Source organism: Oryzias melastigma, linkage group LG5 (assembly GCF_002922805.2).
Source record: "Oryzias melastigma strain HK-1 linkage group LG5, ASM292280v2, whole genome shotgun sequence".
NCBI lineage: Eukaryota > Metazoa > Chordata > Actinopteri > Beloniformes > Adrianichthyidae > Oryzias > Oryzias melastigma.
The window spans coordinates 10259058-10282432 of NC_050516.1; the positions used below are offsets into that span (position 1 = coordinate 10259058).

The 23375-nt window shown below is 36.8% G+C and overlaps 2 protein-coding genes and 1 non-coding gene across 6 annotated transcripts in view; 2 read left to right on the forward strand and 1 right to left on the reverse strand.

Moving 5' to 3' along the window:
* Positions 1–3170, forward strand: part of LOC112145486 (tensin-2) — a 39062-nt gene extending 35892 nt beyond the window's left edge. For 2 of the 3 annotated variants that reach the window (XM_024270748.2, XM_024270752.1), the window contains 7 exons: positions 58–150; positions 318–395; positions 515–592; positions 699–867; positions 1354–1422; positions 1667–1696; positions 1842–3170. In XM_024270748.2, coding sequence (XP_024126516.1) covers positions 58–150; positions 318–395; positions 515–592; positions 699–867; positions 1354–1422; positions 1667–1696; positions 1842–1986 — 662 coding nt within the window. In that variant the 3' untranslated portion in view covers positions 1987–3170. The remainder of the gene's footprint in view (positions 1–57; positions 151–317; positions 396–514; positions 593–698; positions 868–1353; positions 1423–1666; positions 1697–1841) is intronic. The other variant, XM_024270750.2, reaches the window with a different exon arrangement.
* A 123-nt stretch (positions 3171–3293) lies between these two features.
* On the reverse strand, positions 3294–3365 carry trnaq-uug. The gene has a single exon. It is a non-coding gene; the product is annotated as a tRNA-Gln (tRNA).
* Positions 3366–11812: 8447 nt separating this feature from the next.
* LOC112144739 (vitamin D3 receptor B) overlaps positions 11813–23375 on the forward strand; it is a 32581-nt gene continuing 21018 nt past the window's right edge. Inside the window, exons 1-4 of one of the 2 annotated variants that reach the window (XM_024269461.2) lie at positions 11813–12115; positions 12206–12300; positions 12565–12638; positions 22362–22509. In XM_024269461.2, coding sequence (XP_024125229.1) covers positions 22364–22509 — 146 coding nt within the window. In that variant the 5' untranslated portion in view covers positions 11813–12115; positions 12206–12300; positions 12565–12638; positions 22362–22363. The remainder of the gene's footprint in view (positions 12116–12205; positions 12301–12564; positions 12639–22361; positions 22510–23375) is intronic. The other variant, XM_024269462.2, reaches the window with a different exon arrangement.

The following is a 23375-nucleotide window of genomic DNA, read 5'->3' on the forward strand; positions in this document are numbered from 1 at the left end:
CATATCATGAAGGTTTGCATTTTCATCTCTAACCTCTTCACTTCTCCACTTTCACAGGGGATGCTCTTGAACAGCTGGTGAGGCATTTTCTCATTGAGTCTGGGCCGCGAGGAGTGAAAATCAAAGGCTGTCAGAATGAGTCCTGTTTTGGTCAGTTGCATTTCGAAACAGCTACTGCATAATAAGTCAAATAAAAATTCACAAGGAAGAAATACAATAAGGTTTTGAGGGGAGATGCTGACAGAGGGCCTTCTGTCTAACCTTTTCACAGTTTTGTCACAGATTTGTCACTTTTCTCCTTCCCTCCTTTCTCTCAGGGAGCTTATCTGCTTTGGTGTACCAACATTCAATAACTCCCATCTCTCTACCATGTGCCCTCCGCATCCCAGAAAAGGGTAATATTATCATCACTTGATCCAAAAATGACTTTTGTTAGTGGAAGGTTATCAAAGCAGTGATTTCCCTCTTTCGTCCAGATGTATTTGCTGACTAACTAATGTTTATGACGTTGCAGATCTGGTCGGGGAGCTTCAGGAGATGCAGAGCACCACAAATACCAGCACAGCTGCTGATCTTCTCAAGCAAGGAGCCGGTACAAGCTTTTTTATTCAACATTTCAAGGCTGTTGAAGCCTCAAAATTCAGAACAATGAACTCCCCTTTAATAACCTGTTATTTTTTGCTTCTTTAATAATCCAGCTTGCAGCGTGCTGTACCTTAACTCTGTGGAAACAGAGTCATTAACTGGACCAGAAGCGGTATCCAAGGCAACCAAGTGCACTCTGGCTTTGAATCCACGGCCAGCAGCAACAGTGGTCCATTTCAAAGTGTCTTCCCAGGGCATCACACTTACCGACAGCAAAAGAAGGTAATTTATTTGCAAAATGTTTCTTTTTTGTTTGAATTTGATTGAAAATAGTGGTTCTTAAGGGAACCTTGTGGTCAAAGTCCTCCGATCGTTTTCTCAGCTACTTTAAAAGTGTTCCCTCTAAACTTTTAATTGTATTTATGCCTTTTTTAAATAGTTATTTAAAACTCTTGTTTATTAGAAATTCCCCTCTAAGCTGTGACTGTTGTTGAAGGGCTCAGAGCGGGGAGCTTGTGGCCCGTCAACCATATTTTCAACGTCACAAATAAGCTTTTTTCAAACAGCATTTTTTTTGTCTGCTCCTGATTCATAACGATTTGAATAAAAAAACAAAATACTCAGAACTTAATTTACTTCGTATGTCTTCCGTTGTTATATATGTTGTCACAAGAACATGTTAAAGACACCAAATGCACAATTTTCATTGGAGTGGGTCTTTAAGATCAGTGTCAGAAAATTCTCATTGTACAATTTGTTTCTACACAGGCTATTTTTTAGGCGACACTACCCAATCAACAGTGTTACCTTCAGCAGTCTCGACCCTCGTGATCGGAGGTGGGTCGACGTGGTGCTAATAAAAACTGCATGTACTCGTTCATCTAACACCTGATTATCTAAATATATATAAATGTGAGTTGGCTGCAGCTTTGCAAATCATGCAATGAAGACTTATACTTCTTATGATATATGTTCTTTTTGAGAGTTGCTTATCTGCTTCTCCTTCTCTGAGAGGTGCTGCTCAGAGGGTGATGTAATTCACGTCTTCCTACCTTTTGTTTCTGTGTTACCTGTGCTTCAGGTGGACTAATTCTGATAGCACATCGAGCAAGTAAGTGCTTGTGTCATGATGTGTTCTACTAAGTGCTCCCATGCATGGCACCTGATCTCCATCAGATTTATTGCATCGTTTTGGAAGATCTCGATGTAACATTTAGTTTCCTTTCCAACTGTTTGACCTCTTGTGTCTCCTCCAGGATGTTTGGCTTTGTGGCGAGACGAGCTGGGACGACCACAGAGAACGTTTGTCATCTATTTGCTGAGATGGACCCCGAACAGCCAGCTGTGGCGATCGTCAATTTTATCAACAAAGTCATGCTGGGACCCCAGCTACAAAGATGAGGAAGGACATTATTCAACCGTGGACTAACTTTTTAAAACTTTCTCATGAGTGGATGCAATTTTTTGCCTTTATAGTGGCATTTGTGTGCTCTTCAATCACTTTTATATAATAATAGAGTTTTGACAAATCAGTTTAGAGAGCAAGAAAAGTTATAAAGTCAGACTACACAGGGCCAAGTCTCACCTTATTTGTTATTTATTTGAAAAATTGCATTCAAAAGTCCATATATCTTTAAAGAGATTAAGCTAAAATGGTCAAAACATGGAGGTAGAGAATGTGGACAATGTTTTAAGGAGGTAAAAATTTATATTTAGTATCATGTTGGATATAAGAAAGAGAATATAAGTGGCACAACGACAGACAAGAAGGTTCTCCAATGGAAACGTGTTTGTAGCTGCATATAAATCAATAGAACAGGGTTGCATTGAAGTTTTGTTCAAAACATGATGGTATTTAAAGTGTTGCTTTAAAATATATGTATTATTGACAAATATTTGGAGCGGCTGGGTCAAACAGATCCAATCAAACAGAAATTAACCATAAAATTGATGTCACACATATTTAATGAAAGATATTGGGGATTATTTAAGCAAAAACTGTTTTATATTAGAAAGGGAAAAATATTAAGCCTTTTAAAACTACTCACTTTCTAAATTACTGAATTTGTTTAAGTTTAGTGAAAGCCTTCATAGTTTTTAAGCAAACTATGGGAGCCATCCAAAATAAATGTATATAGAACTGTCACTTTTATGTCACATCTCTTCAAAAACACATTTTATGACACGATGTAAATGGATATAAGAATTAAATAAGGAAATATCAAGTATTCTTGACTTACATTTATGCTATTATTAATAAAAAATGTCAAATCAATCTTTTGTACTGCAAATGAGTTGAACTGTTTGGATTTTGGGGGTTGGGGTGCCTTAACAAGCCAAAGACGTGTTGTGTTCTTACTAATGTTTTTATTTGAAAGTACACCTTTCTGTTTGGTAAAATGTCATTTTCAGTGTGAGTTTGATATAAACAGAGACAATATTTTTATGATTGTATAACGTGCATTCTTTTTCATACACATTTTATGTAAAAGGAGTAATATATTTATGGTCTTTGAGATGTTTAAAATAAAACTGTATGGCATGTTTGACAAAACATATTCACCCAATAAATCTTTTTTCATTATCCACTCTGTGAATATCAATGGTCAACATCACTGCTTGTAAATCCAATCAAAATACAGTATAGTTGGAGTTACTCGGTTCCGAATATTTATATAATTATTATAAATCGAGACTGGAAAAGGATGAGGTCCCACCGAGATTTGAACTCGGATCGCTGGATTCAAAGTCCAGAGTGCTAACCATTACACCATGGGACCAGAGCTACCCAATGCGCTCTCAAGTGAGGTTATGGAGCTGTAAAAATACGGCAACCTTATAATGAAACATAATATTTCGACGGGTTATCACATTTCCCTCCCAAAAATGCATTTTATTTTAGCACGACAGATGCCTGTTTATACGCAGAAGTCTGTTACAATTCTAAAGGTTTCCCAAACTGCAGAGGTAGACACTACAGTATTTACTACGGGAGCTAGTAAGTATTAAATTTAAAAACCCAACACGCATTTACAAATCCTCGCAAACACGACCACTAATGTTTGCACGAGGTAGCTGGTAATATATTAAATATCACTATTATAAAAAACTCAAAAGTCACGGACAGAAGCAAGCGTTGCCAGATAGTGAGCTAGCAGCTAGTAGCTATTAGCTGCGTGCTTCCATGCGTGCTCCTCAACAGATTCAACAAAATAAAAGCGCCAATTTCAAAATAAAGCACACCTTTACCATTCAAATGTTATTTTTATTTCTGCAACATTTAATCAAAAGTGTAATAGCAGCACTTATTTTACTCTATATAACATGAGATTTAATTATCTCAGTTGCTAAAGCTTTAAAATCATTTTTAACAAACTGTTTTGTGTCAATAGTTTTTATGTACATTTTAGAAAAATACATTTTCCAAATTAGAGTTGATAAAAAACTAATATAGTTGTGATTTTACAATAAAGTGGCTTGTTATGTTGATAAAATCAGAGATGCTGTTTTATATGAAAAGGCAGGAATGTTGTCTTTTTTTTCTTAGATTTCATACTCTTTTGTGCATCCAGTGTTTGGTCAGACATTGTTTTTAATAAAAAAAAAATTAAACAAAGTATTATTATGACATTTAAATTCCTATGAAGCAAAAACAAAAATCTCCAGGATTGTTTAGGTATCAATACTTATGAAGTCAGCTTCGTCTATATTACAGCAAGTCATGTATTGTGCTTTGAAAGTAAAAACAACCTTAAATTCTTTCTAAATTTAAAATTGTTACTCTTAGCTTTCAGATTTATTTTTATGGAATGACATCAGGATTACCGTAAGGTGTACTCCAAACTGTCATATACCTTTAGAAATTATATATTTGCATCCTTGTTTCCAGTGATTTGTTTTTGTATTTTTTTTCCTTTTGGATTCCTATTACTTATTAGTTTCCTTGTTTTCCAGAGTTAAATTGGACCTAACAACAAATATAATTTATTTAAGGATATAGTCTAAATGGATTAATCGAGAAGTTTACAAAAATTATATTTTTCTTTTACTAATTATGGGCAAAGAGGATCTATTAGTTTAAATGTTGCAAGTTTCCTAGAAAACATTAATATTGGAAATCATGTAAAAGACTCATTATATTACTATTGTTATTGTTGTTACTACGACTATAGTTGTTATTATATTGTAGTGCAAGCAAGTAAGAATCCAGAGATGTTCTGAGGGGATTATGTCTTCCCTTGTTCCCCCAGAAGAGGGAACTAGAGGTTTTTCTATGCCAGACTACAAGATGACTGCATTTCATGCAGCAACCTCTGCAGGAAAATAGTGAAGCTGTGGTGTGAATTTAAAAACCTCTTTCTCTGTAAACACATCAAAATAAGCACATATTGCTCACTTTTTACAATATAACCTTAGATATAAGCATAAGAAGTAAAATGCTTAATATTAAATTAACCTCATCTGGTGTGAGAAGAGTATGTCCAGAAATACTTTTAAGTCTTTTGGCTATACTCTGAGGAATTTGAGCAAAACAACCTTCGGTCTTCTAAGTTTAGACCTAAAGAATCCCAGTAATGCTAAAGAATCGGAGCACGAATTAACCTAAACAAGCCCTGTAGGGAAATTGCTTATGTTGGGGAAAAACTGGGAGTTTCTTTGAAAACAAGAAAAAAAATTGGAGTAAACCTCCTGACCTTGTAGCACACTGTCACCTTTTAAAGAAGTTTTTTTTTTTTTTTTTTTTTTTTTAAATGTGGTAGGCTGCACTTAATAGAATTAGGGAAGGCACAATTGTAAAAAAAAAAGAAAAAAAAGTGAAATCACAGTCTGATGACAGGAAGGATGCTGCTGTTCAGAACTTCCTTTCCTTCTGGAAATTATATTTTAGTAATATTTTCCAGAAAATTCAGACTTCCAACTATGTGGTTAGGATACTCCTGCACAATTCTTTGTTTTGTTGCCCCATCTCTTCATGCACATGTCGTAGTGAGTTAGTTGTTTAATACCTGTGAAAAGTGGTGCTGTTTCCATCATCTACTGGAAGCAAGTTCTGCTCTGGACGTGACACAGTGACGCAGCTGCTGCAGCTGCGTTCAATCCAGCAGACGTCAAGGGTTCTGTGGCCGTTCAGAGCCATTCTGACTCTCATGCCTGCATCACCCACCGATATTGATCCAAAGGAACTTCAAACTGCTGACTCCCTCCACTTCGGGGATATTGATCAGTGTTTCCTCCAAGATCTTGTTATTACCTGAAGCCTGCTGTCATCTCCTTCGTCAGACTTGTAGCTTTTAATTGCACTCAATAACAAACTCTATTTTCGAAAAGTACTTATTGATTTAAAAAAAATATATATCTTATTTCTGTATTACTGGGAAAAAGGATGAAACTGTTAAAGTTAGTGCTTTACTGTAACAGTGACCAGCAGAAGTGTGGAGTGCTGACAACTACAGCAGAGAAAGTGACCATCTTCATCAACAGGGATGTCAGCAAATCCAGCATGCAGATTCTGTAGTGAGGCTCAAATACTCCTAGAGAGTAAACAGAACAAATCAACCATCCCTGCCATACAGCGTGTCGCTTTGGTCCAAACGAAACAGAGCTTGTTGTGTTTGGAGATGGCTTTCTCACATGATCTAGGTTTAATGCAAAGTGCAGACAGACTGCACGGTCTGGGGGAAGTGAGGTTGTGTGGGTCTTGACCAGCTGCCTGAGGCATCTCATGATGACAGAGGTAAATGGAACAGGGTGTCCTTCCCACAGGCAGGATATCCTATAAGTTTCATGAGCATAACAAGGATTCAAGTTATATTGCGTTGAAATATTGCAAGAATGAAGGCAGGGAAAGGTTGAGGGTGTCCATTAAGCTCCTAGCTGCAGATCTGTACATGCTCACAAACCTTCACTTTCAGGTACTCCAAGTTGATGAAGAATATGTCTGATTCTTCTTTTAAGCACTTTTCAACACACTTCTGAATTTACAAAAATATTAAATTATCTACAACTAAAGTGAAATATTTTTGGAAGAAATAAAGATACATAGGCTAAAATTCAGTATGGGTTAGACGAGTAATACGTGTGGTGGCTTTGCACTCATTAACACAAACACGGTGTACTCCTGTTTGTTTGGAATGGAGACAGCTAGTGTAACACAAATGTGGGCTCAGACTGTCAAAGCCTTATCACCAAACATTACCTCAATGTGAGATTTGATAAAATTTCACTATGGTTTTTGTATTTGTCCAAACAAAACTTTTTATTTTGATTTTATTGAGATGAACACTGCAAAAAGAGATAGCCTAAAAATATGGGGAAACAAAGACAAAGAAGAAAATCACTAGAAAGTAATAAGATTACTTGTACATGCAGCAGGTAATCTTTACTTTACAAGAAATCCTATGAGATTTGAAAATGTAGCAGCAATGAGGTCCACATAAGCATTCAAAATAGGAAAAATGACCAGAAAAAGTGAATAGATTTACTACAAATTAAATGTTGAAGCCCAATGAGAAACATTTTATGCTAGTTGTGAGAAATGGTTTGCATTTATGAGTTTTTATGCACCCAATTTTAGTTATTAGTGATTATAGTGACAAAAATACTAGTGTAATGAGTTTGAATGACTCATTCCAGAACAATATAAAATATGGTCTTAGTACATGTTGACCCATCTTAATAAATCTACATAATATAAAATATATAAAAATATGAAACTAGCACTTATTCTTTGAACATAAATCTATTTTTTTTGTTTAAAATAATGACAATAAATGCAAGTTTGACATGCCAATATTTATTGAAATTTAAAATAAGGCTGTTAACCAAAAAACAGTGCAATTTGGGTTTTTTTAAGTCTTAAATCCTTTTTTTTTACTGTCAAGAGTATCAATTTTTTTTACTCATTTTAATAATAATTCCCTCATTTTTAGATCTGTGCTCTCAATGTGTCAAAAAATAATTCTCAACTGTGCTGGTTTTGAGAAAAGCTTGGAAAAGTGTAGAAAATAAGAGAAGTTAAAACAACTTAAAACCTGGTAAAATATCTTGAATGTCTAAGGACAAAGTTTTATATTTTTGCATGGATTTGCAGAGAAAATATTTGAAATATTCTTGTACGATCCTACAGTGAAGTGTAACAGATTACATTTCTGCAGCAGGCTAATGCAATCAGACATTTTGCATTGTCATTTTATAACATAATCTAATGTTGAATCTTGATGTTGTTGTGCGGTAATATCATTTCTGCTACCAGGCAGTTATTTCTGTCTCTGCAACATTGCCACAAAAACTGACTCCCCTACTTTTAGTAGGTCAAGATTTTCTGATTTATGAGTCCCCTCCCCTCCCCTGGTTTCCAAACAGCAGGCCAGCTTAATGTGAAGAACTGGAGCATTTGAGGACACAAAATGGCGGAGCCAGGATGCATGTCTGACATGGGGTTGCGGAGCCAAATAAATCCCCATTAGTAAAACAGCTAGATCCAGAGCTGGTGCCAGACTTGGAAAGCTGCCAAACCACAGGACAAGGATCAACTCCCCATGAACATGAACTTAATACCCACACACTTTACTACCAGTTAGAGCTCTTGAATCAACAGTTAATATGCCTGTAACACATATTTAAGATGCTGGCAGACTCTGAAGACGCAGCATCTGAGGTGCAGATAGAATGTGAAGTTGGTATAAAGTCGTCCGTAGCTGACAGTGAACTTTGCACATGTCCTCAGGGTTTATGGTGTGAGCCTAATTGTTGACTGGTCTGTACTCTTGGCCAAACTGTGGCAACAAAATATATAACTGTTTGATGTGGAATGGACAAGAATAGTTAGGGAATGTCTGTTGTAAAAAATGTTGTTTTGGAAGCAAATCTGGGCTGGCAAGGGATTTGGAGAACAGAACAGTGGCACCCATTATGCGTTCGCTCTTGCACTGTGAAATATAGAGATAAATGGAAAGGAGCAGCACTCTGAATGAATAAAATAGCTTCTGTCCTCTTTTTTTTTTTTAAGGTGGAGAAACCGGAGGGGGGTTTGTGTTTTTTAAATCACAGATTAGCTGTTTTGTTATGAGGTGTTAAAAAATGTGAAAGAATTTCTATTTCTCACTGTTTTTGAATAAATTATTGAAAGATCTGCATTAGTTGTACAAATTGTACAAATTGTGCAATAATTTGAGAATAAGAGGCACAGTCGAAAATGTGCTAAAAACCCCTCTACAGTCATCTATTTTCAAAGTGTTCCCAGTGGACTTTTAATCATAATAATGCCATTTTTTTTCTTTAAAGCATCATTTTCAAGGCTCATCAGATATTTGCCTCCAAATTGTGGGCGGGACCGAGTTTCCCATCATCCCTTCTTTTACACTCTCTCCAGTCTTAGGCCCCAAGCTAACATTACCTTTGCAACAAAAAGGGCAATCAATCTGGAGCTATCCAGCCGTACAGTTTGGAGCCAGATCCCAGCCTGAATGAGGAAAACGAAGACGTTCATGGATCTATTTGTCTACAAGTGGAGGCATCGGAATGGAGTGGAGCAAGAAACTCATGAACAGCCAATTGTAGCTTGTACAAGCTTTTTTCTTCTCCTGATTCACCACAATTTTAATAAACACTCAGAAATGCAGTTTTAATCTTACTTTTTTATGTTCTCCATCATGAGAAAAATTCTGCAAGAACATGTTAAAAACAACAAAAAACAATTTGCATCAGCGTGGGATTATACAAGTCTTGAATTTAAGACACACAATAGTATGTCTTGCATAATGTTTAAAAATGTTCCCTACTTCTTCACAAAGGTACACAATTGTATATCCACATTTACATTTTTTTTAAACAAGCAAATAAAAACTATATACAAAAACTAAAATCTTTGTAGTTTTTAAAATGCAAAATCTTGTTTTTTCTTGCTTGTAAGTACCTCTTTTTTGTTAGATTTAGATTTTAGATTTATTTCAAACATCAGAAAAAGAAATACATTATTTCATGACAAAAAAGTGACCCAAAAAGATTGATTCACCATGATTTGAACAAACAAATACTCAGAAATTGAGTTTAAATATTATATACATTTTTTATGTTCTCCATCATTTGAAAAATGTCGCAAGAACATGTTAAAAAAACCCACAACATGATTTGTATCAGCGTGGGATCTTAAATCTTACATTTAAAACATGCTATTTGTCTTGCATATTGTATAAAAAGGTTTTTATATTTTTTCACAAAGATACACATTTGTAACTATTACATAAAAACAAATTTATTTTATAAAGTTATAAACAAAACTGAATTTTTTGTAGTTTTCAAAAAAACAAAATCTTGTTTTCACTTTATGTGAAGAACTGGCTTTTTTTTCTCCTGATTCGCATGATTTCAATAAAAGAAGTATTCAAAAAATGTTCTAATTGTAATGTTTTTGTTTATGTTTTCCATGATGGGAAAAATACAAGAACATGTTAACAACAAAAAACGATTTTATTGGGATGTTAATTATTATTATTTGTCTTGCATAATATGTTTAAAGGTTTTTATATCTCATCACAACGATACACTTGTGTACTCATAAATATAATAAACCTAATTTTCTTTTACAAAATAACATGCAAAACTAAAATCTTTGTAATTATAAAAAATCTCTTGTTTTTACTTCCACGTATGGAACTTGATTTCAATGAAAAAATACTCAGAAATGCAGTTTTAATTGTAATTTTTTTGTTTATGTTCTCCATTAATGGAAAAATGGTACAAGAACATGATAACAAGAAAAAACAATTTGCATTGGCGTGGGATTTTATTACATTTATTTTCTATTTCTTCACAAATGTACACATTTATGTACCCGCATTTGTAACTATTACATAAATAGACATTTATTTAAAAAAAAACTATACACACAACTAAAATCTTTGTAAAAACAAAATCTTGTTCTTACTTGCATTTCAGGAACTCTGTGTTTTCTTTTCTCCTGATTCACCATGATTTGAATAAATAAATACCCAGAAATGCAGTTTTAATCTTATTATTATTATTATTTTTGTTGATGTTCTCCATCATGAGAAAAATGCAACAAGAACAACCAAATTTAAAACAATCTGCACTGGAGTGGGATTTTAAATGTTTTAAAACATTCATTGTCTTGCATAACGTACAAAAATGTTTCCTTTTTGTTCACAAATGTGCACATTTGTGCACCCACATTTGTAACTATTCCATAAATTGTTTTTCTTTCAAAACTATATGCAAAACTAAAATCTTTGTAGTTTTCAAAAACAAAATCCTGTTTTTCCTTGCATGTAAGGAACTCGCTGTACTCTGTGTCTCCCACTCCCCCTCTTATCAGGGGTCTTTATGGTGTTTACACTACAGACACACATCTGACCTTCACTTAGGCCCCTTCCGTTCGCCTTAATGCGCGCGCACGCACACACAAACACACAAAAACACACAAACCACCAGCATTTTCCATCAGAGATCCTATACTATAACACTTTTAAGTAACTCATCTGTTGATGGAAACCAATGGGAAACTTTTTAATTCTAAGTCTATTATGTTTGGGCGGATGACCTACATACACTGAGGCATTTCTCTTGCATTGTGAATGTATAGCAACATCGTCATGCGGCGGCTCTGTCTTCTAGCCTACCACCATACTGCAGAGGGGACACACCCCTAAATACTCACGCCTCGCTGCGCACATTTGTAAAGTGACACACAAGCACTGAAAATAAAGGCATTGGACTAAAAACACAAGCGCTTTGGAATTATATTTAAATGTGAAATAAATAATTGCAAACAAGCTGTTTAATAAATGTGTAATAATGCGCATGCTGATGGAAACAAAGACAGTCATGCCAGGCAGGCGGATGAAATCGATCCCGCTTCTGTTGAATTGAAAACGTGTAAAATTGCACCGTAAATAAGGTGAGTGCGGTGAAGCCCGCACCGCGTCTCCATTCAGCCACAGATAAAAACGTTGTTGCTTTAAACCTCACGCGGTCAAAGTTGTTTACCTCTTCGTTACCTCTGACGTCACGACACACCCCTGTTTGAGCGGGCGGACTTTAGTTTGACGAGCGTACAAGTCAACCAACCGGGTGGGAGCTGGACGTGAAATTGCCCAATCAGAATGGTGAGCGAGGACCAAAGACGTCTGTGATTGGCTGTCACGTGGGCTGAGGGGGAAATCCCTCTTTTCCGTAGAAATCAGTAGAAATGCAAGGGAGGGGGCGGGGCATAACAAAAAGTAATGGCCATCTATTTGAGACCTGAAGAAGCAGGTTTAGCGTAATTTTCGTCGGATTACCGCATCTGTGTTTGGTTTCGCTGCGTGCTAGCGCGCGCTTTCCTGTGTTTGAAGCAGTAAGTTGCGTTTTCCGTCGGATTTTTGCGGTTCCTTGCGGCGGACCGCTCAGTAAGCAGGCTGAACTCGGTGTCGCGTTTAGGGTTAAAGCAGCCAGGCTAGCCACGCTAACGCTAGCTACTACAACCGATGCTGTGTGTACGTGTGTGTGAGAGAGAGAGCGCGCAAGCAAGGGCGTACGTAGTTTGACGTTTCTCGCCAAGTCTTCTCACATTTTTTTAAGTTTAAAGTTACGTTTCTTCTTTATCATACGCTTCCATGGTCAGCATGAAGCGGACTCACTTTGCCAGAGCGTGAAGGCAGCACCGACCAAAGAGGATTAAAAAGGTGCTCCACATCGATGGGGAAAAGTTAAGCAGAGGTATGAAACTCGCATGCACTGGAGGAATGCTGGTGCAGTGGCTCTAAATGTTTTCATTTGTCCTAAAAACTAGTTTAGCGCCGACTTTACACAAGGTGTTTTTGTCTACGCACTTACCTAAGAGCAGTTGAAATACTACGCAGGGTGTATGTTGCTCTTGAAAATAGTTCAGTGTTACATAAACAGAGCAACTGCAGGTCAGGTCCTTGGGTACGGGCCCACTCAGTGACTTGCGACATGCCATTTTGCTTTTGTATTGAACAGGATTAACAGCCCTGGATAAACCCAAGAACGGTTTCAAGTCTCACCTATTGCGCAAAGGCATGCTAAACCCCCAGGTAAGCCATGTTTGTTTCCTTTTGAAGTGAGACGTGTCAGAATGCATTGGCGTGTATTGATACTCTTAATCTGTTTACCCTGATGCAATCAGCTGCTCAGCTTTTTCATTAACAGGTTAAAGTTTTTGACGTTTTATAACTTTACAACGAGTCATTTTTATCATTTTGTTGCATTTAACTTTAATTCCTTTTCAACAGAACCTTTTTTTGGCTTTTATTTTGAAGGGAATAAATTCACATGTTTTTACTTTTAATCTGTGAGACTGAGGACACTGCAAAAAAGAGGAAAATAGGGAAACAAAATATGAATCTTAAGGAAATTACTAGAAGGTAGTAAAATTATTTATCAAAAAGGGAAAATACCTTTAAAAACCTTCAAATTTAATGTATTTTTGATAGTTTTAAACAAATGGTTTGTACGCATGTTTGAACCTAATTGTTGTTTTTGATTTTGATTAGTGACAAAAAAAGAGTGCAATTTCTAATTTTTGAACAAAATGAGAATTTGATCTTAGTACAAGTTGTCCCATACCAACAAATACACATAAATATGAAACTAGCTCCTATTCTTATAACATAAATCAAGATTTTTGTTTTCCAAAACAATGACAATGAATGTCAGTGTAACTACTTAAAAATAACCATAAAAGACAGTGTAATTTGAGTTTTTGGAGTCTTAAATCAAATTTTTTTATTTTCAAGAGTTTGGGAGCAACAGCATTTTTACTCATTTTATTAACAATTCCCCTAGTTTTAGAGTCTTAATGAGACAAAAAAGCTGCACTGATTTTAGAGAATCTTTGAAATGAAAACAAGGGAATGTCTGAAAGCGAGGTTATAAATATTTGCAAGTATTAAATAGTTTCCTGTGTGGTAACATGAGCAGAACTTGTCAGCTAGTGTTGTTTAAATTTTACTTCTACAAAACTTTTTACTTATAAAAGTGCAGAAGAATGGCAGCATACGTACAAACAATCACCTCTGATCAGCCGCAATAATATCCAGACACACACACATACATATATATATATATTAGTTTACAAATTTATGTTTGCAGTGTGAGGTTAACATTGTGTTTTTATATTCGTTTTATTTAGCTCAAAATGTACTAATGTTGTGTTGTTTACATTTTCTAAAGGTATTTTTCTGAAAACATTTTTAGGTGAAATATGATGTAAAGTTTTCTGCAGTCATTTATTGTCATTTCTTAACTGGAACAAGTGTTTTTGAATTGGTGGAAGACTTTTGTCAAGTGACTTTAAGAAATACCTCAACCTTGGCACAAGATGAAAGTCGGCTTATGCGGCGCTTTAGGTTTCAAAAGCTTGTTTACGTTATAAGTGAACAGAATGTTTCTTTGTACAATTGGATGAGCTAATAGCCTAGTTATCCAAATCATAGTGGAATGTTGCAGAGAACAAAGAAATTGACAGAATGTTCTTCTTTCTATTGTTTTTATTCTAATGATCCTTCTATTTCTTATATTTTTGCCTTTTTATGCTACCAGATCAAAGTTTGATTGTTCATTTTTTGTCTTTACATCAATAACTATTACAGATCTAAAGCCATTGAGACTGATTCTTTTTATTGACTTTTCCTAAAAGTAAAATGAAGCTTTTTCTGAACCATCAGTGGGTTTTCAATGTAAACAGCTGCGCAACAAGAGTTTCCATTAGAATTTAAAGCTAAAATCAGAATCTTTTGCACACGTTTTCATAACTATTATAACTTCTTTGGTAGAACTAAATATATAGATTGTTTCAAAAGTTAGAAAAAGTGTTTTGATACATTTTTGTTTTGATGTTTAGAAACATTAATTGCAAAAACTTTGATTTATCCTTTTAGACTTAAAGGTTTTATCATTTGTTTGATATTTGTACAGGAATCCATTCCAAATAATGGCTTATTGTGACTTTTTAACTTTTTATATTTAAGTTTTTTGGTTAAAAATAAAGAGATTAAATCTTCATAAATGATTACACATGTATCATCTTATCAATCTCATCAATAAACCTATTCAGATAACCTGTATTTATTCATGTTTTAATTAACTTTCTTTTAATGAAAGAGTCTGCATGTTTTGTTATGGATTTAACAAGGAAAACTTTTTGACCTCTGATGATCATATCATCTTCCAGGTATAAATCATAATTGTATTTAATGTTACGTTTCGTAAAAACATAAAAATCTGCTATATAGCTCACGTTTTGTCAGTTTCTTTGAGCTGTTTTTAATGGAGTCGTGTGCAAAAGGTGATGTGCGGCTCCTTAGGTTTCTCGAACAATGACACCCCCTCCCCAATACAAACACACCTTTTTGTGACTTGGTTGCTCCCACATGTGACTGAACAGAAATACTTCTGTCCTTCACTCTGAAGTACTTGTATATTGTGCTGCTGGTTCTGTTGTTTTTAGTGGAGAAATACAGTATAGTTTATCATCTATTGCAAGCAATATTTATAAAAAAAAAAGAAAAAAGAAACTTAAAATATTTTTCGATTTAGGAAAATATTTCTGATTGGCTTTTATGGGTGGTTATATAATTGGCTATATGATCTTAGTGCTTTTGCACCAGTGTCCCATGTGTCTGCTGTCATGTTTTCTGCGTCTGCAACTCCTGGTTCTGTAGAACGCAGCGACTGCGTCAAACCCAGCATAGACGTAAACACAGCGTTTGCTGTATATGTGTCTGAGCGCGCCTCTCCCTGCCTCGTCTTTTTCCCTTCTCCAGAGTCCAGCAAGAGGCCCAGCATAAGGGGGGGGTGGCCCGTTGTTACTGCCTCCATCTCCCCTTTGCTTGGCCAGCAGCGGCAGTGAGGCCTGGGTATTTGGTCAGGGGGGTGGGTGTGAGCGGGGGCCGTAGGGCTGGACACGGGACGTGGACCCCCCACCCACCCCTTCCACTTCAGCGTAGTTCATCCTGAATGGGCCACAGGTCACCTTGTCATGTGCTATTACTGCAGCAGTAACATGCTGCCTGTGATCATAGGAAAAGAGCATGAGACAGACCCGTGAAGGCGAGAATGAGAGGGAAGCACACAGACAGGACACGACAAGTCTGCTTGTTTAGCTGCATTACAGTGTTTTGTTGTTGTTGTTGTTGTTGTGAGCCCCCCCTCCATTTTTTTACTTTTGTTTTTGACAAAAAGGATTTTTACGAGTCTATTCAACCTCAACAATGTTTTTATTTTGTTAGAATAATCCCTACCTTAATCTCATTTCATTTTCTAGTAGTGTGTGTATTTTCATGCACTTCTCTTTGTGAATCCACACATTCCCATTGTAGCCTCGATCTCAGTGCAGCCTGGGTCATTCCAGATCAGATTTGTTTTACGTCTCTCCTGTTCTGTACGCACAGTGACCCGGCACAAGGTATGCAGCTAAACACGTCTTACCTTTTCCGCTCTCACACTCTGTTTTTTATGTTTTTCTTGTTTCTTATTCTCTGCAAAAGGAACATTTTCTCGCACCAAACAATTTCTGAACCCTTGTGGGATTGCGTCATCGGCCTAAGACGCCCGTCGGCCTGCCGCGCAGGGCCTCCGCTGCAGTCTTTCAGGACTGCTAACACGGGTCTGGATGTGATCCTGACTCGTATGCTGGGATGTGGTCTGTAAGCTCATTGCTAACATTCTTAGGATGTGATGCCAGAGGTTTTTTGATTCCTCTTTTCCTGTGTCTCTTTTGCATTTGAGATGTCATTTTGGATCTTCCTGTGCACGTGGAGAAATGAGGGGCCGTGTGCATGGAAAGAGTCGCGCCACGGTCCACATTGGTACTGTGAGCTCAAGCTTCCATAAGACACGGTTGCCGCAATATTTGATTGAAACGGCTTTTTAGTACTTTTCAAATTCCTTCTTCAGGTTTAGACTGTTGCATCTAAGATAGAATTTTGCACTGATTTATACCAAGTGTCAACTAATTAAGGGGTGCAAGTTAAGCTTTAATTTGGGGGTTTGCTGAAGGAAAAACAGGCTTACAGTTTTAAAGTTGGATTGTGCAGATTTGTTAGTATCTTATAAGAATACATGTGATTTTTAAAACCATCTGATTATTCCATATTTGACATGATTTGAAACTTGTAAATGTTTTCAGAACTAAAACTCTAAATTAAATGTTGAGCCTTGAGTGTTTTACAGATTTATGTAATGGTAAATTTAATTAGGATATGTTTTAACAGCCTTCTGTCTTATAAGAAACGCACATTTTGTTGTAAAGTGAATAAATCAGCAGGGAACGGATGAGTCACACAGCCACTGCATGCTCATTTGCACTTGCTCTCTCGTCGTCCAAAAGGAAGGGGAAACTCCCTGTCCTCCTCTACAACTTTGCAGCCAAAATGAGGGTTAAGTCTTTATAGTTTAGCTTTCACCACCTAGTTGAAATGACACGCTGTAGTCAGTGTGTGGTGCGCTCTGTAGTTACAGCTGGCCTCATCTTTTGCCCATCAACCATCGCTGATGTTTTCTCTGACATCTAGTTTTTTCCTTTTACATTTTTTTAATTGCTTATTTCCTTTTTGTTCTCAGCTTACATGCCTACATAAAAATATCTACAGTTTTTTTGTTTTGTTTGTTATTCAGATAAAAAAACACTCTAAAATTCGTTTTTTTACATGCTCTTTTCAGAAGATGGATCAAAAGAAAATAATGATCTAAATCGCATTTCTGAGTATTTTTTTAATCAAATTGTCGAAACGCTGTTAGAAAAATATTTTAAATGTCAAATAGAAATAGGGCTGCCACAAACGGTTACTTTAATAGTCGACTAATCGCCAATTACTTTTTCCGATTAGTCGACTCAGGTTATGCGTACATTGGATATAAAACTCACATCTAAACCATCATTAGTGTTTGACGTGTTTAAAGCTATATGCAGGCTAAACAAAACTAAAAATAAAGATGATAGTTTATTAAACCTTTAAAGGATCACGCAGCTTCTTTCATTTATTTCTGGCATTAAAACAAGATTAAATGAAATGAGGTCGGCTTCTGAAACAAAGGAACTATTTTTCACTAAAAAATAAAGTTTTGGTCTCACTGACTCAACTATAACTAAAGTGCATTTTGTGATGCTGAGCGCTCACAGCTGTATTGAACTTCACTACACTCTGACTCTAGAATTCTAAACTGTACGATGTTCTTGCTAGCAGCAGGAAATTTATAATTTCTCCATGTCTGCAGAAAGACTTGATCTCTTTAGAGAACAGATGTTCCTTCAGCAGAGAAGTTTCACTCTGATGGGGTCGAGGTTCCAGGGATGAACAGAAAACATTTAGCCAATGAGTTTGCTCTCTGTTTGCGCTAATGTTAGCTTAGCTTACCTAGACGATGATCCCTCTTCAGCGTTATACTCAGTCACAACGTGCTTCCTCTTCAGGTGTTCATGCATCGCTGTAGTGCTGCCATGGAACACAAGTTCTAGCTTGCAGATATTTCACTGGACACTTTTGTCTTTTAATTTTTATGTTTCCCACTTTCAAGCTCCGCTGGCGTGTTTTTACGGTCTTCCTAGAACTACCTGTGACATTACTACTGACCCGGATTAGCACGACCGCACGTGTGTCAAAGACAATGGCAGACGTGGCATTAGAAATTGTGCACCGTAGTTTTGAGACTAAATAAAAAACGAATCGACTATTAAATTAGTCGAAGAATATTTTCACAGTCGACACAGTGATGTCTAATCAACTAACATTAGCAGCCCTACATTAAAACAATTGGTTCTGCTTCATCCCTATTAACCCACTTATAGACGACCATTTCCATGTATGTCTTGTTTTCCTCGTCTGAACTGGCACCTGGCTCCAAACTGTACGACTGGATAGCTCCAAAATTTCTCGCCATTTTGTTGCACCGTTAATGTTAGATTGAGGTTATGAGGGGCTGTTATCTAACTGGAGAATAGGTAAATTGAGAGCTTTCCCTACTGTTTTTTTGAGCATTCTCTTGTACACTTTTAATCTATTTTTATCTTATTTTTAATGCTTTATTCTATGATTGTACAGCACTTTGGTTCCTATGGACAATTTAAGTGCTTTATAAATAAAGTTTATATATAACATTTACGCACTTTTGGACTAGTCAAAAACGAGATTTGCAGGATCGAGTCCTGGAACATTCTGTCCTAAGAATCACTGAAAATGAATGTCACCCTTTCAACCTGTCCTGGAGCAGATTGAATAAATATCTCTTTGCTTCTGTCCACTAAATGATTACCAAGATCATTTCTTTTCTAGTTTCTTTTTCTCTAACTGGCCTCTCATATCTTGTTGAAGCAGAAGACTCAAGGTCATAGAAGTTGTCGCATGTTGACAATGTCAGCACATAGGTTGTAATCTTAGTGTACATCGGGTGTAGCAAAAAAATCAGCTGTTTTTTGTTTATTTCCCTTTAAAAAGGGAGAAAAACAGAGCTAAAAAGTGTAGCTATAAATGATGTTCCACCAACTAATAGCCTTTTTCCTCTAAGCGTATTCAGGATGAGGAACTGTCCAAGATCAGAAGTTTTTATATTTAGCCATTAATTGAAGTGGCTGGTGACTATTTTAAGGCAGCTTTTGAAATAACAAAAACAGGCTGTTTGTGTTGATCGTGTTCTTTTGGACCGCTGCTCAGTGCCTAGAATAATTGTGAGGTTTTATTTTTACTAAAGACAGAACGGGTCCAGTGGGTCAAGTTGACACGGTGTCACTGTAACAAAGAGCACTTTAGCTTTCCCCCCTCTTCATGTATCAAAGTGCACATGTATGTTTTTATTCCTTTGCTTTGAGAGCCCACACACTTTTTTTTACCTGAATAAATGCGCTGGATCGCTTTCACTGCAGGGTTTCACTTTCTCCTGCCAACAGAAAAAAAATACAAACAACAATTACATTTCTGGTCGGGAAGCTGTTATGTGATGGATGTGAAAAGAGTATTTTAATGAAACATTTGGCACAATCTATTGTCAAAAATATGATTTGGCAGCAATTCTCTAATTTATTCTGCTCTGCCTTTATTTCCTTTAGAGCAGGTAAACTTTCCTATCAAATCCTTTTTTTTTTCTTCCAGTCTTTCCTGACTTGTTTGGGGAACAAAACATGACATATGCATATACTTTTGACCCTTTTTTTTGTTTTTGTGGCTGACAAAGTAGTTTAGTAGTTTGATATAATTGCTGCAGAAAAAACTGATTCCATTAAAAGCTCCCGAAACAGAAACAAGTATCAGAAATGAAAGTGTGTGAAGTTGACTTTATGAGTTTGCAGTTGCTTCGTTTCCCCAGCGTGAGCTCGTTTCTGTAAATACTTGTTCGGTACATCAGATGATTTACTTTTATTGTCGTTCCCTGAATGTTATCAGGCTAATTTTAACACCTCCCCTTTGATGTTTACAGCTGTTTGATATTTCATAATCAAGGCCAACTCCTGGCGTGTCAAGCCCCCGTTGAAGTAAAACTCAAAAATAGAAGTTAAGAGTGTAGATCAAAACAGATCCCACATGTTGGACTTTAACACCGTTACGCTGCATGTTTTTGAAGCCCCACTTGTGAAGGGGCATTGTCAATGTTTCTGACTCTATGCAGGTCAAAAAGATGTTTTTAAAGATGTGTGTTTAGTTAAGCCAAAGTGAAATTCCTTACTATGCAATTCAGAATGTGGAGCAATTAATCTGCAAGTCATTGCGTCTAATTGCAAGTTTGACTTTAAATAGGTCCATTATGGTTGTAAGACCCAAATACTTATGTCTGTTTAACCTCTTAAGTAATTTAAAAACCACTACATTAGTTTTATCTCCTGTTACACCACTGGAAAAAAGAAATGCTTTAAATCATTAGAGCCAAATATTTAATTGGTCGTGCTTATATGAGTCAAGAGTGAGACGTTCAGTCGACGCCCGGAGCTAGAAACATGTTCTGTGGCTTTTCTGACTCTAGAAAGGAATGAGTACAGATCTAGTCTAATAACCTGATGCATTATTAAGAGCTCTCAGTTCTCCTGTGCATTTAGGGTAATAGGCTGTCAAGGCTGGATGCAATCACAGGGGAATGACTTCAGTCATCATTCGATTAGAAACTCGGGTAAATGACTGTTTTGGTTCAGAGTGAGTGATGAATGTGACTCCCTGCTATGAGCAGTTTATCCACATCCTTTTTTTTTCTATGCAAATAAACTTAAGTTGAATAACTTGACAAGAAAGAGACCCTAGCTTTGGGATTCTTGTGATTAAAGACTGATTAGATATTTTCATCTTGTTCGAATGCCCGTCTACTCTGTGTGACTGTCGTTTGATAGCTTATCACTTCTGCAGACACTACCAGGAGTCCTAGAAACTGAAACACTGGAACAATCACGGCTGAAGCGTTATCTACAGACGCTCTTAGAAGTGATGAAACCATCACTGACGGCCAACTTTACAAACAAGTCATTAGCCACGTGACGTATTTAGCTGGTGACACTTAAATTTAATCATTGGGAAGCTACTTCAGTTTAACAGTACATTTATAGAGCTTTACTGTCGCCTGCTCTACTTGACAAATGTCGTTGTGAGGCTGGCATACAAGCTTGCTGTTCTTCTGATCAGATTTTGGATGTCTGTTCTTGCCATAAAGACTTTTTAAGGATAAATGCAGATTTATTTTGTTTGGTAAATGATCCTGAAGGATGTATCAGAGTATTGTGGGCTTTCACCTCAGAAATGAAGAAAAGGTGGCTACGCTTGGAGATCAGGAAATATCCTGGAGTGATTACCAAGTGGCTCGTTTGCGGCCCAAGAAAGGTTTGGCATTGGCCTTTTTTTCTTAAATCAAGAATATTGTGATGATCTATCCTCATGTGATGCAAATATTTTTGTTTGCCCTGCAATCTGGCTGGAGGCTCAACATTTACCCCAATACTTTCTTTGTGGTTTGTTGTGTATCAGGGTGTTTTTTTGGACCGTTCTGCCAAATTCCCTCTACAAATATTTGCAGACATGTTTTGGTGTAGGGTAACAGATGTATCTGAAATTCCTGGTCAAGGCATGCAGTCTTGTTTTTGAAGTTTGAACCACGACAATTCCTGATGCTTTCAGCCAAAGAGGGCAAAGACCGGATCTGTTGGTTCAAAGACAGAACCCACGGTCTGTTCATAGAATTTGTTAGAAGCAGAAGCAGGTTTGGAAATGTGCTGCTCCTGCTCACTGACCAACTTAAACGAATAACAACATCAAAACTTTGTTTTCAGGCATAAATGATGAAGTGCCCTGTCAAACAATTTTGAATTATTCATTTAGCCTTTTCCGCATTGACTGTTGATTTGTGAGTTTGTTGAGTATTGAATTAGTCTCCCTCCCCCGCCTCCTTCGTCCTCCATCTTTGGCTTTGCCTTCACTCTGGAATTGAAGCAAAAGAAAAGAGCCAGAGAACGGCCTGGTGAAGGACGCTGGCTTTGTTTGTTTGTGAGGATGTTAGCCTTGTGTTCTCAGGGCTTTTCTTAAGTCTGAGAGTTAATTTAGTATTTGGTGCATCTTGTGTGACTTTGCTTTTTGTAAAATTCAATCTAAGGTGTCAAAACATTTGAAGTAACTATTCTTCTTTCCTTAAAGAAATGAAAAGTACTGAAATAAATATCTTATTCTGCTAGATTTTCTTGAGTGTATTGATTTACGGTATCTAAAGATGACAGTAAAGCATTTATTCCTGTAATGTTTGCCTTTGTTATCATCGTCTACACATCTTGTGGTCTCTTCCTCTCCTCGTTTCAGTAATGGAGCCCACTGTTGTGAGTACGTCCACTCTCGCTGCTGATGAGTTTGACAGGAACGTCCCGCGGATCTGTGGCGTGTGTGGGGACAAAGCCACTGGTTTCCACTTCAACGCCATGACCTGTGAAGGATGCAAGGGCTTTTTCAGGTAAGCACAGTGGAATGTGAAGATGACTTGTTTTATGTGGTCAACACTGAAGCTTGTACAGGTTGTCATGCAAACATACAGTGGGGCAAAAAAAGTATTTAGTCAGCCACCAATTGTGCAAGTTCCCCCACTTGAAAAGGTGAGAGGTCTGTAATTTTCATCAAAGGTTTACCTCAACTATGAGAGATTTTTAAAAAATATTTGTAAATTATGGTGGAAAACAAGTATTTGGTCAATAACAAAAGTTCATCTCAATACTTTGTTATATAGCCTTTGTCTGCAATGACAGCAGTAAAATGTTTTCTCCAAGTCTTCACAAGATTTTCACAAACTGTTGCTGGTATTTTAGTCCATTGCAGATCTCCTCTAGAGCATTGATGTTTTGGTCCATTCCTCCATGGAGATCTCCTCTATAGCAGTGATGTTTTGGTCCATTCCTCCATCAGATCTCCTCTAGAGCAGTGATGTTTTGGTCCATTCCTCCATGCAGATCTCCTCTAGAGCAGTGATGTTTTGGTCCATTCCTCCATCAGATCTCCTGTAGAGCAGTGATGTTTTGGTCCATTCCTCCATAGAGATCTCCTGTAGAGCAGTGATGTTTTGGTCCATTCCTCCATTCAGATCTCCTCTAGAGCAGTGATGTTTTGGTTCATTCCTCCATGTAGATCTCCTCTAGAGCAGTGATGTTTTGGTCCATTCCTCCATCAGATCTCATCTAGAGCAGTGATGTTTTGGTCCATTCCTCCATGTAGATCTCCTCTAGAGCAGTGGATGTTTCGGTCCATTCCTCCATGCAGATCTCCTCTATAGCAGTGATGTTTTGAGGCTGTCGCTGGGCAACAGACTTTCAACTCCCTTCAAGATTT